This window comes from Candoia aspera, chromosome 11 (genome assembly GCF_035149785.1).
Source record: "Candoia aspera isolate rCanAsp1 chromosome 11, rCanAsp1.hap2, whole genome shotgun sequence".
Classification (NCBI taxonomy): domain Eukaryota; kingdom Metazoa; phylum Chordata; class Lepidosauria; order Squamata; family Boidae; genus Candoia; species Candoia aspera.
In genome coordinates this window covers 112,181-126,654 of record NC_086163.1, presented here as the reverse complement: position 1 = coordinate 126,654, position 14,474 = coordinate 112,181, and the positions used below count along the sequence as shown (strand labels likewise).

Sequence of the window (14,474 nt, the reverse complement as noted above, 5' to 3'; positions counted from 1 at the left end):
TCATTTGAGAAGAGGTAGCAGAGGGTGGATGGGCCACAGGAGGCACTTGATATCTGCAGAAGCGCATGTCATCCTGTTTCCCAGAAACCCTCTACCCACGGGGATTCTGAAGGGACAATCCGATGGTACAGCTGGAGAGGCAGGCCATAGTAGCATCAACGGGGTACACAATGTGCTGCACAGCTAGTAAAGCTTTTTGGTTGACAACAAGACCTGATGGGATGCCCACAGCAGCTTTCACCTGCCCTCTGCTTTCAGGTTGGGGGGAAGCAGCATTCAGAACTTCTTAAGACACAAATGAGAAAATTCAGGGCTCCATTATACAGGTTTTCATAACATAAAGGAGGGATTGAGGTGTGAATACTTTGGAATTGTTTTAGACACACCCAAGCTGGGAAATAGTTTTGCAGCTTCTGCCCTACTTAACACATTCCTTGTGATGTGATGTGATGTTCCATTTCTGTGGACATACCTTTGAGCAACTAACCTTACCAGAACTGGAGCAGCACTAAAAATAACTTTCGAAAAGGAGAAAGGATATTTCCTTGATTAGGTGAGCAGTTGAGAAAGAATGACACTGGCAAGTTGTGTTGTTTAAGAGCAGCATAACATACACTAGCTTCACAAGGGAGCTTTACTCCTACCACCCCAGGAGGGAGGAGCAACACAAACATCCCATCCAGAATATGCACATACCAGGGTTTCCCAAAGACCCCAAATGAAAGGAAAGGCAATTTATTTTGTTGCAGTTATTCAGATCTAAAAAATGCCAGTGAATAGCTTAAAACTGTTCTGCTAACTGCTTTCTATTGGGAAATGAAAAAAAAATGCATCATATTCAGTCTGTAGGAACATTGGCTGAGGTGAAGGGAATGGCCGACCGCACAACTTTTCTAGCAAGGAAGAAAAAAAATTACTTGTATTTCAAGAGCTGTGCTTCGAATTCCCTGGGGCACGGTGCTCGGGTGTAGGATGTCCATTCAAAACAATGGGGCACATTTTAAATTATTCTCAGCACTACCCTGACCACACAGAAGTCCAGCAGACCTGGGGAAGGCTGCTTTCACAAGAGCTGCAAAGAGGCGCAAAGTCTCCCAGCCCAGCCCAGATGCCGCTGAAGCATTTGCACAGATTCCAGCCCGACTGCCAAAAGCAGCCCCAGAACCCATTGCAGAGCCGGGGGGGGGGGCAGGGGGGCTGTGGGGGCAGACATGAGGTCAGTGACGGCTGGAAGCCAGGGAAACACTGATTCTACCTGCTGCTCCTCCTCCCCCCACCAGTCAAGCTGGAGAGCGCAAAGCCGTCCGGACAATTCTCCCTGTTCACTTCGACACTTGGTGGATTGCGTGAGCCAGGTAAGAAACGTTGCCCGATGTGACTCCTGCCACGGAGATGCGGCCGTCTTTCGTCATGTAAATGGAGAATTCTTTGATTAACCGCTCCACCTGGAAAACAGCAGCAGCAGCAGCATCAGACTCGGTTTGGGCGGAAGCCTTCCCAAGGCCCACTCCGGAGGACTGTAACCCCAAGGGACATGCCTGGCTGGCCAAGCAGCAGAGGCCCACTGAAGCGGCTTCCTCCTTGGCTGCAGCAAGGGCAGCAATGATGGGGGGGGAGTCCCTCAGCTATGCTGCGGTTTCTGGGCATCACCAGCTACATTCATTATTTTAATTAATTTATACGCTACACTGCAGCATAAGAGATATTTCAATGCAACATAGTGGAAACTAAAAGAACCAAGTAATTCTCAATGACCAGGGCAGAAGGCATTTCGGCAAGTTCAGGGAGTGTAGCAGGAATGTGACGAGGCCCCCTCGGGCAACTGTCCCACAGGAGGCCCTCTGCCAAGCAGACGAGACCCCGAGTTCTCAGTGGTTTATTGGCCCCCCACAACTCACAAGACTGAACCTGGCTCAGAGGCAACCTCTGCAACTGTTCCAACTGTGAGAAACACAAACAGGAATTGAATACGCAATTATATTAATTTTTGATTTGCCTTTCTTGTTTCACATCTACGAAAAAGGGTATTGCAGGCTTGAACTACCCAGAAAAACAGCCGATACCTTAATAAACGTTATAGTTAAGTATCTGGCTCCTCCAGCAGACTTGGTCAAGACTTGTTGCACTTTCAACATACCCTGAGAGCCAGAGGACTAGGTGGACAGTGCACAACCTTCTTCTTTTTATCTGTCATCTACTTTTTAAAATGTAAGCAGTCTAGAGCAATCTGGAGTTGGGGCAGCCTCCTAATTTGCAATCAAACCCAAGATCCCAGTTATAGCCCCTTAATCAAAGCATCTGGGAGTGACTAGGCAGAGATGAAAACAAGGGTTCCTCTAAAGCAGGGGAGGCATCCAGTACCCTCTCTGAAGCCCCCAAGGATCACACTGCTAAATAATGGTGGCGAGATTTTCTGCTCTTCCAGTGGAAGAGGCAGCACAACAGGCAGGCAGGGCTGCTGTCCAGCTGAGCTCCTCTCTTTGAACGAAACCCAAGCCAGGGTCAAAACAGGCCAAGGGCTCCAGATGCCGAGCCCGCCCCTCCTCTTACCTGTTCTGGCTTCAGCCCTGTGAAGCAGAACATTCCAATCTGATCAGTGATGTGCTTCCAGTTACAAGAAGACCCTTCCTTCTTCAGATTGGCCACGAGCTGGGTGCGCATGCCAATAATGCGATCGGCCATTCCCTTCACCTCAGCCAGCCTGCCCAGGGAAGAATCCAGGAAGGGTGCTCAAGCCAGCACAGAGGGAAGATGCAGCCCCAACCACCAGGGTTCTCACTGTTCTGCTTTTAAAGCACCCCACCCCAGAACCCAGATGGGTGGAAGCAAGCCATCTTTGAAAGAGGCTCTTCTTCCGACCTCTACTCGGTGGTTGGACAGGCCTGTTTCAAAGAAAGGCATTTCTGTAAGGTCAGAACAGTTTGTCCTGATGTCAGAATCATCAGAAATCAGAATGACTACTCTGAGGTCAGATACCTCTACTTTCCCAGGACAAGGGAGACTGGAAAAAACCCCAGGCTGTTCCTCTGTACCATTACCCTTCACTTTACAATGCTTCCCCTGCCACTGGCACATCCAGACACTCCCTTCAAAACCTTTACAGCTGTGCCAGGAGCAGCTCAGGAGGTGGTGCGGCAGTCAAGATGCTTTGGACAGAGCTCCCAATCCTGGCAGGATCTCTGGAGGGCACCCCCCACCCCTGACACCTCCCTCTGACCGCCCCGAGGCCCACACTATCCAAAGGCTTCTGGCTGCAAACCGGAGCAAAGCAGCAGCTAAAGTACGACTGCTCCTGGCACAAACCCAAGCCTTTGCTCCAACCTCCCAGGAAGCTCACCATTCCTTTCGCAGATCAGGGCTGTTTAGGATAGCAGAAGCTATCCGAGCCCCATTGATGGGTGGGTTGGAATACATGGGGCGGATCAGGATCTTGAGCTGGGACTCCACTCTCTTGGCTTCCTCCGAGTCCTTGCAAATGGCAGTGAAGGCGCCCACGCGCTCCCCTAGAGACAAAAGCCAGGTTGCAGTGCTGCTGCCCCCGCCCGCGGCCTCCTGTCCCACTCAGGCAATGCCATCCCCTGCCACCTTTCCAGTCCCTTTTGCCTCCTTCCCTGCCCTCGTCCGCTTTTCACTATCGACAAGACAACCTTCTGCCTGGCACGGATGGCAATGGCACTGCAGTGCACCCCTATCCTGGAGGAGGCGTTCCATAAACCTCGGATTCATTTCTTCAAAATTAAGGTTTCCACCCTGGCACACCCACGGAAGAGCAGGACCCCTTCTTCTGCTGTATCTGCTCTGGTCTCTGACCACACATGGTCAAATAGCAGTGGGGGGGGGGAGGCCCTGTGTGCAGCAGAGAGCAGCGGAGCACTGGAAGTCAAACTCCCTTCCCTGGTGTGTTACGCAAGAGGAGGAGCTAAGCCTGCTCCAGGAGAAGACAGTAGGACAGGGCAGCCAAAACTAGGAAGAACTCTATTTCAAGGTCCAGGTGCACAGACACAGCTCCCATGCACGACTGGCCCAGAGGCAGCACTGGTGTGGCTCAGATACTGTGGCCAAGGGAGAAGCAGGCACTGCCGGGCCAAAGTCTTGGCCATCTTTACCCAGCACAAGAGCTCCTGGGGCCAGGCCAGCTCTGAGGGAGAGGTGGGAACTTGTTTAGTTACATCCTTAATTACATCCTTCATTGGGGGGCGTCTAGTGTGCTGTAGAAACCCAGCCCATTTGGTTAGTGTTGGCTCAATATACTGTGTGAACCTAGAAACTTCAGCAACTAAGTTAAGCAGGTGGTGGGAACCCTAAACGTGGCTCTTGTCTATGTCTGGATGCGCGTGCGCTGTTGCAGCCAGAAATCAGGTGCTATGATTGGGTTTGTGATGGTATGAAGCGCATAGTGTGATTATTCAATACACAGCTTGTGGCTGCAAACATCATGCACCTTCAACCCAGGATGCAGGCTCTCACTAGCCAGACCTGTCTCTGCAAGTAGAGTAAGAGGTCCCAACTCTTCCCCTAGAAGCTGTGTAAAGTCACAGCATTCCTAACTGGGGGCACCTCAGAAACTCCCATTTCTAGCCTTGCACATCCCCACTGCAAGAGGGCAGCAGGAGCGCCACCTTCAAGTGCTGAGCAGTTGCTGGTGGGACCTGAAAGACTTACCATACAGGCCCATGTTCTTCGCATACGACTGGGAGAGCACTATGTTAATGCCTTGTTCAATGAAGTGACGGACGGCCCATGAATCTCGGTTGATGTCCCCGCTGGCAAAACCTTGATAGGCCATGTCAAAAAAGGCAAAGAGATTCTTTTTCTGGAAGAAAGAAATGGCTATTTCAGTTTCAAAGGCAACTGCTGAAATAGAACACAGGACTGTGCTCCAGGGGACTGCTGGGGAGACCCTCCATTTGTACTAGAGGACAGCTCAACAAGCCACATCAGGTTTTCATGCAAAAACCTCACAAAAAACAACAAAAACCCACAGTCTCAATGCCCTGCAATGTGTAATACACAGGCATCCTAAGCATGCAATTCAACCCTCAAAAAGACAGGAAAGTTGAAGGTCATTATAGTACTGCAATGCCATGTTCTCTCTATTTCATAACATTTATTTATTAACACAATAAATAATTCTGGGTGGTGCACAAGATAATACATGATACATAAGAGTCCCCCCGTAAGGGAGAGATGGGCGGAGAATAAATTTATAAAATAAATAAATAAAATAATAAAAATCATCAACAACAACAAAAGGTGGCTACATTCATCCACGCTAGGCCTCCACAGCATCAAAACAAGGTTTTCAGAAGACCAGGAAACAAATGTATCTCTAAGAGCAAGATGTTCTTGAAGGCTGAAACTATTTTCTAGTCCAGTGGTTCACAACCTTTTTGGCACCAGGGACCGGTTTTGTGGAAGACAATTTTTCCACAGACCGGGCGGCAGGGGGGTTGGTTTCGGGATGATTGAAGCGCTTCCTCTTTTTCCCGACCTTTTATTCTTTTTTCTTCGCACTGTTTGGAGATAGCAGCCAATGGGCTTTCTTTCTCTGACAGGAGGTGGAGCTCAGGCGGTAATGCGAGCGATGGGGAGTGGCTGTAAATTTGCTCGCTCGCCCACCACTCACCTCCTGCTGTACATCCCCCACCTCCCATTTCACATGGGCAGCACCTCTCTTGCTGACCAAACAAGAATGGGAAGACTCATTTTGGACAAGGCAGTCCCAATGGTACTTCTTGGTCTAGTAGGTAGGGTTGCAAACTGGTACACCAGCCGCAGCTGGACATGGCTCCCTTGTCCACAGCTTCCACTTGCTGTTTCTTCCTCCCCTTCCAACCCCATGAGGGTTGCCCAGAATAGGGCCTGGGGAGAATCTACAGATGCAATAAGCAGAGGTACACAGGCTTTATTGCTATTATCACTGCTGTATAGACCTGAACATGGGCATGTATTTGGGCTCCGCCACATTCACATTTGGATTTATTTATTATTCAAATTTCTATCACTGCCCATCTCCCCCCAAAAAGGGGGACTCTGGGCGGTTTACAATAAAATGTACAATTTAAAACCACCAAACTCCAATTACAATGCAACAACCAACATAAAAATAAAGATAAATATAAAATATACAATCCAAGTCGCGCATATTTCATTCGGTAGGGAGGACCCTACGACACCAGCCACCCCCAGGAAGAGCTATTGCCCTTCCCATCCCAGGCGAGGCAGCAGAACCAGGTCTTCAAAGCCTTCCAGAAGGCCAGGAGTGAAGGGGCCTACCTCACCTCCGGGGGCAGAATGTTCCAAAGGGCAGGCGCCACTGCAGAGAAGGCCCGCCTCCTGGACCCCGCTAGATGAAATTCCTTTGCTGATGGGGTCCGTAGCATGCCCTCTCTGCATGACCTGGTGGGACAGGTTGATGTTATGGGGATGAGACAGTCCCTCAGGTAGCCTGGCCCCATGCCATGTAGGGCTTTAAAGGTCATAACCAACACCTTGAATTGGACCTGGAAGCAAGCTGGCACCCAGTGCAGCTCGTGCAGCAGTGGCGTCACACATGCCGATCTTGGGGCACCCATAACTGCCTGTGCGGCTGCATTCTGGACCAGCTGGAGCTTCTGGATACTCTTCAAGGGTAGCCCCATGTAGAGCGCATTGCAGTAGTCGATATGGGAGATGACCAGGGCATGAGTGACTGTTCGGAGGGCATCTCGATCCAGGAAAGGGCATAACTGGTGCACAACATGAAGTTGCACAAAGGCCCTTCTGGCCATGACTGCCACCTGCTCTTTGAGCAGGAGGACCCCCAGGTTCTGCACTGGGTCTGACTGGGGCAGTGCAACCCGATCCAGAACTAAAGATGATAGCTTCCTGAGTACAGAGGAGCCGTCAACCCGCAGCCACTCTGTCTTACCAGGGTTCAGCTGAAGCTTGTTGTTCCCCATCCAGACCCCCACAGCCTCCAGGCACCACGAAAGGGCAGTCACCGCATCACTTACTTCACCCGGGATAGAGTATCATCAGCTTATTGATGATACCTCATCCCGTGGCGACAGATGATCTCACCCAGTGGTTTCATGTAGAAGTTCACGTAGAGGAGAGAGAACCGAACCCTGTGGTACCCCACACAAGAGGGGTCGAGGGTCAGATCTCTCATCTCCTATCACCACTGATTGGGACCAGCCCTGGAGGAAGGAGATGAACCAGTGCAAAACCACGTTGCCCACCCCCAACTCCCTGAGCCACCCCAAAAGGATACCATGGTTGATGGTATCGAAAGCCGCTGAGAGGTCAAGAAGAGCCAGGATGGATACACTGCCCCCATCCCGCTCCCGCCAAAGATCATCCATAAGTGTGACCAAGGGTGTTTCCGTCCCATATCCGGGCTTGGAACCCGACTAAGAAAGGTCCAAATAATCCACTTCATTCATCCAGGACCCTCTGAAGCTGCAGCGCCACCATTTTCTCAACCACCTTTCCCAAGAAGGGGAAGTGGGAGACAGGACGAAAATAGTCCAGAATGGTGGCATCCAGTGATGGTTTCTTGGGGGGGGGGGGTGCACCAGCACCTCCTTGGACAGCCAGAACCATCCCCTCTTTCAAGGATTTCTGCATCATTGCTCTAGGCACCTGTTTACTATCATCATTTCTGTAGCTCCACTGAAAACCAGGGAGATGGTCAGAATCAGTGACTACAGAGAGGTCGACCGGGCTTCAACAATGCAACCAACTGGTTGGGAACTCCTTGGAAAAAATGGGCGAGGGTTGTTCTGAAAGTACCATATATTGAACAAAACAGCTTGTTTTCTACTGATAGCCTTCCTTCTACCTTCAGAGTCAAAAACTGTGGCCCTGGACCACACAGGTCACTGGCAGGACACACGTGGTCCAGGTTACTCCCATCCCACAGGCTGTTCACCTACCACTGCCCTTCCCACCCACTCCCCTCTTCCTCTTCCCTCCTTCAGCCACTGAAAGGCCTCAGCTTCCTGGTCCCTTCCAAAGAAGAATTGGAAGGAGCTTCCTTGGAAGGGAGCTATGAACCAAGATCCTGTTTCATAGTCATCTCTAATAATTTAGAAAAGGCAATAGTAGTAGTAGTAGTTTATTAATTGATTAGTCCTGTGACCTTATCAATAATATAAAATTGAATTAAATAAAATACAATACACTGTCTCATTCCAAAAAATAAGAGAAAATACAGTAATACAATACATAGCGATAATACAAGGAGTCAGTAATCAGATGTATGAATCTCCCTTACAAGATATCCCAATTTGTTTAATGTATTGGGTTCTTATGACCGCTGCCTTAATTATAAACTTAGCAGTTCTACGTACAATGTACACATTAGAACCCAGAAGGAAGTAAGACAGTCTGTGGCTTGGATCCCAGTGTACTGTTCTGTCTAATAAGGGTGATAGATATTTAAGCCTAATGGGTACATATAATTGGCAACTGAACAAAATATGAGAAATATTTTCAAGTCTGGTGAACCGCATATGCAGGTTCTCTCATGATATGGCAAGTGGTGGAAGCACCCATATTTGTCCATGGAGTCCAACAACTCAAATCTAGCTCTAGAATAGGCCCTTCTTAAAAATTGTGGCATGTTCATTAATAGATACCTTTCAGGTTGAAAAGTAAGAATAACTTAGCCAGCCATCTTAAAGAGCTATTTTTAGTCAATAATTCCATACCAGTTTGTGCACCAATATCCAGGACTCACTGTTTAAAAATTTCCCTTGTCTGGGAGGCCGTTGAGAACAAATACTGAATGGAAAACCCATGTCATGAAATAACTTCAAAGAGTTGACTAATCCAAGAATTGGGCTGTGCCATATTTATCTGTTCAGTTAAGCATGTTTTAGGAAGTCTATCAGAATCCATTGATTGAATCCTCAGCCAGTATGTGAAAACTTTAATAATTAAATGGCTATGTAAGGAATTTTTGACCTTAGAAAAGGCAAATCTCCCCTCTTTCCGGATAAGATAGGAAAAGCAAAACAAGCAAGCAACCAATAAAAAGGCTATTGTTTTTCGTTGGCAGCAGAACCTTGCGAAGCTTGGTCTCAGATCAAAGCACCCTTTTAAAGTTGTACTTTAAACAAAAATCTCCCAGTTGTAAAATAAAATATTAAATTAAGAACAACAACATGAATAATAAATCTAAATTTAAAAGGGAATCAGACTTTTAGGTACAAAAAAGTAAATAAATCATGAAGTAAAAATCAAGCAGCCCTGCCCTTCACTGGAGTGTGACCCTCCAGGGCAGTCAACCAGACTGGGTACCAAATTCTCACATATATGCCCAGTAAACTGCTTTTTTTAAAAAAATCAAATCCCGAAGTAATTTAAATCAAATGAGACCCAACTTCCCCTGCACCCTGCAGGTTCCAAAGGAGAACCCAGCAGCACAGCAGGACCAAACCTCGCAAGAGGTGAAGGGCTGCAGAGGTTTAAACCCTGCCTGTCGCCGCCACTCACCTTCACAGCCGCAGCAAGCTCCTTCCACTGCTCTGGCCGAGGGTCCACTCCAGTGGGGTTGTGAGCGCAGGCGTGGAATAGAATAATGCTCTTTTCTGGAATTTTCTTTTAAAAAAGGAGGCAGGGATAAGGCACATATCGAGATCCACTTTAACTGAAAACACCATTAAGCGTAATTTCCCCCTTAAAAGGAAAACGGACAAACACTTCTTTTCATTCTTGCAGTTTCATGCATTGGATGAAGTTGTCACTGCCTTTCACATCATCATCTTGGCTTTTTTAAAGTGGCTACAGGACTTAAGCTTAATGCCTCATCTCGCACCTGGGCTGTTTTGGCTACATTTTTCCACAAATGTGACCTTATTCACCCACAAGCATCAACTTACAGAAATATCCTCCAAAGCCCCAGTGAAGTCAAAGCCGCAAGTTTTGGGGTCATAGTATCGATAGCTTTGTAGCTGCATCCCAGCATCTCTGAAAATGGGGGTGTGATTCCCCCAGGAAGGCTTGGGGAGGAACACATCATGGCTAGGTGTGAAGAATCGTTGCTGCACAGGAAGAAAGGAGAGGCTGTTGAGTAGTTGAGTTAGAGCCTTTAGATGGTCCAACTGACAGTTGCATGGAAAACAGGAACCCCATTCTTCCCATTTAAAGATGCTAACCTTAAATCAAGACTCACCAAGAAGTTGGCTCCAACCCTTAGGGACCCAGTTCCAGAAATTGTCTGCACAGTGACATACTGAAAGGATACAGAACAGACATGTGAGACATCAACAAGAAATTGCATTGTTGTGGCTTAGCAAGTGCTGAGCTGCTTCCATTTTGCAGATGAAGACCTCAGAGAAACAGGGGAGGGCAGGGGCCAGACTGCGCCTCAGAGCCAACAGTTACAGAGTTGGAGAAGTCCCAGAAAATCCACAGAACCCCAAGTTGTGCACCACTGCTTTGAGGGCAGTTCTGTTTGCCCACAGTGGAACGAACAACTGGACTTCTCAACTGTTTTTGTGATACAACTAGAGGAGAATATTAATTGAACTTGTGGGTAGTGAAGCTACCCACAACAAAGTTTGAGGCCAGACAGCCCTTGACCTGGGGAGATTTAATTTGAGTTCCTGCACTGTGCAAGGGGTTGGACTCCACGGCCTCAGTGGGGAATGTGAAAACTGAAACCACCATAGAGATACAAGCACCTACAGAGGGCCCATTTTTACTTGGTCTTGGGAGAGTTAAGGGTGAGTTAATCTCCCAGTTGTTTTCCAAGATATCTAACTCCTGCAGGTTATGTGACTAAGTTAACTACACCTTTTTGGGATATCCACAACACACTATGTCTCCTTGTGGACCCAGTTACAGTAAGCATGTTTTGAGAAAAGATCTATAGCATATTAAACTGTAGGATTTGTGGTGGCACATCCAAACCAAATGTAAGGAAAACTTGGACCTTTGGGTTTCAGCATTTTCAGACAATACTGCATTTACATGTCCCGCATATTTCCTCTTCTAACAAATGGAATGCAAGGAGATGGTTTATGTTCTGAAATGCTGCCTCTCTGGGACCCAGAACTTGAAACGTCCAAGAGTTTTTGAAATTAGATCCACTGGCACCAGTGGTGTTATACACTTGCCCTCACCTATTCCAACAGAGCTATTGGAGGGTAACAGCAGGACTTCAAAGGTTCAGCTAAGGGCTCTACAGAAGTCAACTCTTCATCCATGAATGATCCAAATCTTGTACAGCAAAGACTGAAAGCTTCTGATATAGGAATCTCTGTTTGAATACACTTGATAATATTTCATTTGGCTCCTTACCCGGCCACTTTGTATAACCTCATTTGTTTCTCCCAAAGCCAGCTCAGCCGATGCCTTGTTGAAGTCTGCTAACCCAGCAATGGGCAAATATTCCTTGTCCATCTTCTTAGCAGCTATCTGGGCTTCTGCCTAGGTCATAAAGACATTCAAATTACTCACTGATTTCTCCAACCTGTGAATTGAAAATATCATGCTGTTCACCTAATATTGTTCCTAGAGTACTATTTCAAATAAAACGGTGGCAAAAGGAGAGGAGACAAGGAAGAAAGGGGAGTCTGTAGGATTATGAGTATGGTTTGATGAAAGAATTAGCCAAATAGTTGACAGCTTGAGCAGTAATCACTTTTCTAGCTCAGGCACATTCTGGCTTAACCCATTTCTCATTCCCTTAGCCATACTTGCCTTCAGAACTCTATCAAGTTTTTGTAGTTGTCTCCCAAGTGGTCACCGCCCACTGGTAGTTACTTGTCCTGACATTTTCAGGGCAGAAAAGCCAGGCATTTAAATTCAGCCTGGCCTCCCCCTTTCATATGCAAATTTGTTCTCCAAGCTTCCTTTGTTAATCTTGCAGCAAGATCCCTCAGAAGAGCTGCACTTTCACTTATTCAAAGCCAAGGGTGCACCCAACTAATACTCCACTCAATTATTTAAATGTTTACTTCAGCTACTGCAACTCATAATCTCCTTTACAAAACCTTTGCCTTGCAACCTCATCCTTGGTGATACTGGGAAGACTTCAGAAACTTCTGATATTACTGCTGGGGAGAGTCTCCATTTAATCAAGCCATCCCACCGGCACAGTTCAGGCTTCTATAGCTCTTGAGTGCCTGGAGACACTTACAGAGATTGATTGATTGATACCCTGCCTGTATTATTTTTATAAATAACTCAAGGCAGCGAACATACCTAATACTCCTTTCTCCTCCTAGTTTCCCTACAACAACAACCCTGTGAGGTGAGTTGGGCTGAGAGAGGGGCACTGGCCCAAGGTCACCCAGCCAGCTTTCGTGCCTAAGGCGGGAATTGAACTTACAGCCTCCTGGTTTCTAGCCCAGCACCTTAACCACTAGACCGAACTGTATGCTGCCAAACAGACAGTTACAGTGATCCTGGTCAAAATGGAGCAAGCCACTCCAAGTATCTAGGTTACTTTCATCAGAAAAGGCCATAATTCTCACCCATTTCTCTCTGTCTCACTTACTCATGCACACACTTGGCCATTTTTACCTAATTTGACTGCCCAAGACCAGAAAGGAAGGAAGAGTTTAACATAAGCTCCTGTTGCTTCCAATTCCTGGAAACTCCATTCTCAATTCAGAATACCACCAATACAGTATTCAAATGCTGATCATCTGCCTACTGCCCACACAGGGGAAAACATCATGTGGGAGAACAGGGGCCACACTGGAAACTGTTCAAATGTAGCCAAACTAGGATCAGAATCCAGCCACCCTGATTTAACTTCTGGCACATCATCTTAACAGGTGGGGGAAAACGGAAAGGAAGCAGCTTACTTTGCGAACGCAGTTCAAGACATATGGCTTCCCGTTGTCATCTCGGTAAGCCCCAACTCCTAGGTTCATCTTCTTAGTGTTCGTGTCTCGCTTGAAGGCCTCTGTCACCCCCAGGATAGGATCGGGGAGTCCCATCTCCACGTGGGTCCACCAGGAACTGCAGCATCTGTGCAAAAGAGATGACTCAAACTTTATTCCCTTCCAGGAGTAGTTGGGAAAAGCAAAATTTCATGTAGCCTGCAGCACTCAGCATCTGGTCTTGCCCAACATTTACTGCCAGGAGCTACAGGCATCACATACTGCACCCTCTCCTCGCAGCAAAGGCCTGTCCAATTCCCACTAGGCTTCTACAGCAAGAGTGGGCCTGTCCTACCTCTAAGCCACGGCAGCATAGAGGTCTGCATCTACCTTTGGAAAAGAGTGGCCCTTTGCTGACAGTTCCAGGAAGAAGCCAGAACAGGGCTGTTGGGACCACCGCCCTGCCCAGGCGCCCCTCCGGGCCTACTCTGACGGCGCCTTCCCCAGGGCTGACCGCACTTCTCCGCCCTATCAAATCGCAGCGAGGGCGGAGAGCTCTCCAGCGGAGGCGCCGGGGAAGAGCCAATCGCCAGGAGCCGCGGCGGGAGGTGGGGCCGATCTTGGCCCGCGGCCACAGGCAGAGACCAGCCTCCCGGAGCGCCACCTCCGTTCCACACGCGAGTAGCCAGCCAGAGCGGCAGGCGACGCGCACTTCGGACGAGAAGGGGCCTGGCCGCCACCGGGCGCCCAAGACTTTGGGCATAACCCTCTCTGGCTGCCGTCCCTCTCGCACCAGCCGGATATTTGCCGCTTCCCCGGACTGCCCGCTTCCCCGCCAGTCACGCGGCGGGCCCTCGCAGGATAGTCCGGGCGGAGAGGCAGCCACCCCGACGGGGCCGGGCCGGGGGACGCCTCCCTCTCTGAGGCGCGGGAACCAGGCGCGGCGAGAGACCCAACCCCCGCCCCGCACGCAGCGCGGCCCCTCAGCAATGGCGTGCCCTCCGCGCTCCGCTCCAAGGGCACCGAGGCCGCACGCGGGTCCCCCGGTCCCGGCCAATCGGAGGACGCCCAGGCGCTCCCTCCCCCCCGAGCCGTCCAATCGCGGGCCTCCCTTTTGCCGCGGGGCGGGAGGCCGGCGCGATCGATCCTGCGACGGACTCCCCCGAAGGACAAAAAAGGAGACACCCGGTTTGCCCCCCCCCAACAAGGCCGGCCGGTCAGCTCCACTCGGCCGCGTTCACACGTGACGAAGCCGTTACCTGGCTCGGACCGCGACGGCAGCCACGCGGGGGGGCAGGAGCGAGCGACCACCGGACCACAGGAGCGCCATGGCGGCGATGCGAGCGAAAGGCGCCTGTGAGCCTCCTGCTTCCCGGAGCCCGGAAGGGGCGGGCCTTGGTTACCTCGGGAGGAAGCCTGCCTAGGGGCGGGGTCTGCACACGCTCGGAGGCGCTGGGTGGCCCAACTGCGCGGAAGCGGTCTGCCCAGCCCTCGCTGCCGCCCGGGGTCTGCCGCTGCCCAGGTCGCGCCGTCCGGGGCCTCGCCGGGAGTCACCGCGGAGACGGCGCGTTCGGAAGTCTGCTGATTGAACTGCAGCTTCATCTTTGGTCGCAGACACGGCCCCGCTCCTTTGTGCTGAGCAAGTCCCTA

General features: G+C 49.7%; 1 protein-coding gene across 2 annotated transcripts; it reads right to left on the bottom strand.

Moving 5' to 3' along the window:
* Window positions 1-442: 442 nt before the first annotated feature.
* GOT2 (glutamic-oxaloacetic transaminase 2) lies at window positions 443-14,212 on the bottom strand. 2 transcript variants are annotated; one of them, XM_063313223.1, is made up of 10 exons: window positions 14,084-14,212; window positions 12,807-12,972; window positions 11,293-11,421; window positions 10,163-10,222; window positions 9,870-10,031; window positions 9,484-9,588; window positions 4,663-4,813; window positions 3,338-3,503; window positions 2,551-2,701; window positions 443-1,445 (listed from the first exon to the last, which is right to left on the bottom strand). In XM_063313223.1, exons 1-10 carry the CDS (start codon window positions 14,152-14,154, stop codon window positions 1,323-1,325), a joined length of 1,284 nt encoding a protein of 427 aa, XP_063169293.1. In that variant the 5' UTR covers window positions 14,155-14,212; the 3' UTR covers window positions 443-1,322. The 2 variants fall into 2 exon arrangements, with proteins under 2 accessions (XP_063169293.1, XP_063169294.1); XM_063313224.1 differs by having other exon boundaries at window positions 12,807-12,963.
* Window positions 14,213-14,474: the final 262 nt, after the last annotated feature.